Source organism: Octopus bimaculoides, chromosome 13 (genome assembly GCF_046866305.1).
Source record: "Octopus bimaculoides isolate indiv1 chromosome 13, ASM4686630v1, whole genome shotgun sequence".
NCBI lineage: Eukaryota > Metazoa > Mollusca > Cephalopoda > Octopoda > Octopodidae > Octopus > Octopus bimaculoides.
The window spans coordinates 17472637-17477636 of record NC_142940.1 but is presented as its reverse complement, the minus strand read 5'-3'; the positions used below and the strand labels follow the sequence as shown (position 1 = coordinate 17477636).

General features: G+C 35.6%; 1 protein-coding gene across 6 annotated transcripts in view; it reads right to left on the bottom strand.

Annotated features, from left to right (window-relative positions):
• Nucleotides 1–117: 117 nt before the first annotated feature.
• LOC106881088 (uncharacterized) overlaps nucleotides 118–5000 on the bottom strand; it is a 925009-nt gene continuing 920126 nt past the window's right edge. For all 6 annotated transcript variants that reach the window (XM_089361538.1, XM_089361539.1, XM_052972352.2 and 3 more), the window contains 2 exons: nucleotides 4795–4956; nucleotides 118–3031 (listed from right to left, as the gene is read on the bottom strand). In XM_089361538.1, the coding sequence (XP_089217664.1) occupies nucleotides 1613–3031; nucleotides 4795–4956 (1581 nt within the window). In that variant the 3' untranslated portion in view covers nucleotides 118–1612. The remainder of the gene's footprint in view (nucleotides 3032–4794; nucleotides 4957–5000) is intronic.

The following is a 5000-nucleotide window of genomic DNA, read 5'->3' as shown; positions in this document are numbered from 1 at the left end:
CATTTGTTTTTTTTTTTATACACTAGTTGTACCAAGCTCCAGTTTTGTAGCTTGTTAAAACTGTGGGTTCAATAAACGCATAATTAATTATAAAAGAAACAAAACAAACAAAAAAACCTCTGCTAATATTTTGATTTATTTTGGATGCTTTGAGGGCTCTCTTGAGATATATTTACATTAGAATTATTCTGACCTGATATCATTCTTTTCTTTTCTCTTACTGGCTTCAGTCACCGGACTGTGGCCATGCTAGAGCATCACCTTCAAACATTTTAATTAATTACATTGACTTGCAGTATTTAAGCCTGGTACACATTTTTACCAATTTCCATTTAGCAAAAAAAAAAAAAAAAAAGCTAAGATTTATCAGAGTTACGTCCCTTTAGAGAGATGCTTCCCCCTTATGGATTCAGATATGGCATAGTATTTAAATCCATTTATACAAAATACATACATCAAGGGCTGCTACAGTTTCTGTCTTCCAAATTTCACTCACGAGGCATTGTTTAATCCAAGGCTTTGTCAGAAGACACTTTCCTAAACTGCCACAAAATTGGACCAAACCTTATGGTTCCGAAGCAAACTTCTAAACCACACAACCACTGCACCAAGTTCATTCATAAATTAGCCACATGTTACATTAGAAAAATTGGAAAATGTTAATATTTTTATTATTATATTTTGCAGCAGTTTTTCAATATAATCTTTTTTATAGATTATGTAACAATGTTATATAAATTTCACAAAGTAAAATACCAATGTACCAGTGTAATGTATCTATGTAATGTACCTCACTATGTAAAGTAGCACTGTACTAATGTTATATATCTCACAATGTAGTGTACTAATGCTACTTAACAATATCATCTACCTCACAATGTAATATACCAATGTTAATGTACCTCACAGCCTCACAATGTAATGTACCTTACAACATAATGTACTAATGTTAAGTACCTCACAATGTAATACACTAATGTTAAGTACCTCACAATATAGTGTACCAATGTAATGTACCTCACACTGTAAAATAGCAATGTAGTGTACTTCACAATAAAATGTACCAATTTAATGTATTTCACAATGTAATGTACCAAAGTTAAGTACCTCGTAATGCAATATCCCAAAGCTATGTACCTCACAACCTCATAATGTATTGTACTAATGTAATATACAAATGTTAAGTGCCTCACAAGGTAATTACCACTGTTAAGTACCTCACAATAGTGTACCAACGTTATGTACCTTACAGTCTGATATACCAAACTTAAGTACTTCACAATGTTATCAATGTTAAGTACCTCATAATGTACCTCACAAGTATTGATATCACAGTTTCTTCAGAAGTGATATACAAATATTGTATATTTACACTCGATAATACTTACTGTTCTGTTATATGGTGTTGTCTGAACAATGGATTTTTCCTGGATGACATGACATGTTGTAATAATAATAATACAATAATTAAAGTCTGTACATAATCTCTGAATAAGTAAAATTACAGTGGAGAGAAATGGACAGGAAATCCATCAGCAAATATTTGACAAATAATATTTTTTATTTGACGAAAAAAAAAAGAAAAGAAAAGAAAAGTTGGTGGGGGAAGATATTAGAGGTCTGTTGTAGGAAGGTCAGGAGTGATTTCTGGGTCCCTAAAATAATGAGCGGGGAGTTCCTCAGGTAATGTGGGTGCATCAGTAGTCCGTGCAGAAGCAAAAGTTTTTAGTTCATTTGATTTTTCTTTCGAAGAAGGAAGTGCTTTGCGATCAGGCCTCTTTCGAATGCTGTGAGGGTTGTCAGGTTTTTTTGAATGTACACTATTACTTTTATTGCCCTTGTTGCCAAAACTACTGTGATTGGCACCACCAGAATTCTTCTTTTTAGGGCTGTAACTTTTTTTTTTACTGTTATTATCACAAGAAGTGTTCCTATCTCTTATGAAATAGTCTGAGCCATCATTTTTAACGTCCTCAGATTGTTTTATAAGATCTTTGACAAAATGTGGAGGGGGTTCAGAGTTTCCTTGCATTGGAAGCGCTGTGGAATGGTAAGGAATTAATTCATGGTGTGCCATGAAGCGATGTAACATTGGAGGCAGTTCTCCATTTCTCTCTTCTGGAAGTCTCACTTTCACCAAAGCAGGATCATTCTTGCAGTTGGCATTAGTTTTGTATGTTTTCAGTGCAATGCAATCCCCACCTTCTTTAAGCAAAATCTGTTCATCAAGTTTGGACAAAGGCTCAAACTTTGAATGAGCATCTGGCTCTTTTGATAATTTATCATTACTGCGTTGTCTACCTCTGGATGGCGGGTACACATCAGTATTACCAGGCACTGGATTCTGTATGTTATTGAAATGGAAGTCACCATTAGTAGTGACTGGTTCACACTCTTCTTCAAGGTCTTGTAGATCAAGAAGACTCACTTTGTTACTCTGATGTCCAATGTTATCTATTGAGCTTTGAGAAGAAAAATACAGATCTTGTTGTTTAGGTGGTGACATATGGTAAGGAGAAGAATTGTAATGGCTGGACACAGTTTCGCCTTGACTGTCAATTGTTGTTGAACTCAAACCATTGAGTGAATACAAAAGATTGCCATTGCTTCCAGCACCATTATTATGTCCATTAGACGGGGTGTCGAGAGATGAATGGCTTGTCCATCCTGAATAGGAATTAGTATCCGGAATAACATAGGAATAGCCATCATTGAGTGGTTTAATGGGATGAATGGTTTCTATGCTGTCCTGAACAAGTCCCAAATCCTCACCCGGCATGTAATGGGTGTCGAGTAATGACGGTTGTTGATGTCCGACGGGACACTGAGAATCACCAACATTAAAAACAGGCATCTGTCTTGTACGAATTGGTTTGCTGAGTGTTACGGGGGAACTACGAGAACCGTCAAGGTAAATTTCCATTGGGAGGCCTTCCAAGTTGGTACTACTGCGTGGTGACCAAGTTGCTGATGTTCTTTTTTCCATGATGGAAGGTTGCTGGTTACGAGATAGTTTTGGACTGTGTGCTTTCTGGAAAACAATTAAAACATTATTCTAACAAATGGAAGAAATAATTCTGGGTGCAGGCAAGCACTGAATAGCAAAATAAACTGTCTCCTTGTATGTGCGTGTCTGAGTGTGTGTGTTTTGCTGCTATGTACCATGCTTGTATGTATGGGTGCACATCTCCATATGTGTGGACATGCGTCTTTGTGTGAAGCAAAGTGTGTGTGTATATGTGGTCATGTGTTTCAATCTCTATTTGCGTATGTGGTTGTCTGTTCATATACCCTATGTACCTACCCGTCTGTATGTAGACCTGTTTGTTTACATATACATACATGTGCATGCACACACACACACACACAGACATACATACATACATCTATTTACATAAAAGCCCACTAACTGTTCTACTTTACCTGTGTAAAATGTGGGTATGGGGGTATGATATCTATGTTTATTTCCTATTTAGTATTGGGGAAGTTTCATTTATAAGGACATACTCCCATATTTGTCTTAGAGTTGGGTCTTTTGGGTGCTTGGATAAGATGCGGATGTCAAGTTGACCCAAGTTGCCTCCATGCTGGTCTTTGGCATGTTGGTAGAGTATGGAGGACTGTTTTTTGTTGTCATATTGTCTCAAAATTATACTAATTAATTTCTAAAGTCTTAAATCGAAACAGCTGTCACAGATGATGTCCAATTTTGTAATTGATAAATAATTGTTAATTTAATTATCTCTATTTGCCTATTTTCTTATATATATATATATATATATATATATATATATATATATATATATATATATATATGATGAGCTTCTTTCAGTTTCTGTCAACCAAATCCACTCATAAGGCTTTGGTTGGTTCAAGGCTATAGTAGAAGACACTTGCTCATGGTTCCATGGAGTGGAACTGAACTTGGAACCATGTAGTTAGGAAGCAAATTTCTTACCTCACAGGTATGCCAGTGCATTTTGAGATCTATTTCAATTGTATTTGTCGTGACATCTGATAATGTAAACATTTGACAAGAAAATACACTATGACAGTGTCAACTTACATCAATTTTAAACATAATACTATTAAAAAACAGGCATTTAGTTAACTCTTATAGCTTTCCTTTCATAATTTCCAAATTTCTTTGGTGGTTGAAAAAAAATTGGGAATGTGTATTATATACGACACACATACACCAGGGAAATATATTGTGTATATCATGTGATACACAGCACAGGCAACAGGTGAAATCAAACATCAGTGCTGTCTTGTCTTTGAAAACTTGGGTGAAAAGAAAATCCTTGATTTTGAAATAACGAATTCTTTGGTTGTGTGTGCTCTAGAGAACCTCAGGCTTTGCTTCATTTAGTTTTAACTAAGCAGCTTTACACAACATTATCGTTATTACTATTTAATGTTCATTTTCCATGCTGGCATGGGTCAGGGATTTGACAGGAACTGGATTGCCAGAAGACTATACTAAGTGCCTACATCTATTTTAGCATGGTTTCTATAGCTGGATGCCTTTTCTAATGCCAGCCACTTTATTGAGTGTACTATGTGCTTTTTATGTGGCATCAGCACCACTGAGGTCACCAAGTAACTTGCAAAACAAGACACTTCAACTGAGGGAGGTGGGAGTAGTATTGAGGAAAGTAGTTTTATGTTAGTTGATGAGAGGTTAACTTATGACAGAGGGACAGAAACAAGTGTCTTGCTGTACAGCTGTTTCCATCCCTCCATCATGAGAATATAAACGTAAAAGTATCAGAAATATAACGATTTACTTACATTGGTTTTATTACGTTTCTTTGGTTCAGTAATTAGTGGTGTTTCAGCTGTAGGTGAGTTCTGTGTGTGAACTGAACAGCGGTCATCTGAATCATAACTCTTGGTTGAAGGGAGATGACGTCGTAAAGATTTTCGATCAAATTCATCATCATAATAGAGTGGCTGAAGAAAAAATGTTTAAAAATATGCAATGTTAAATTTTAAAA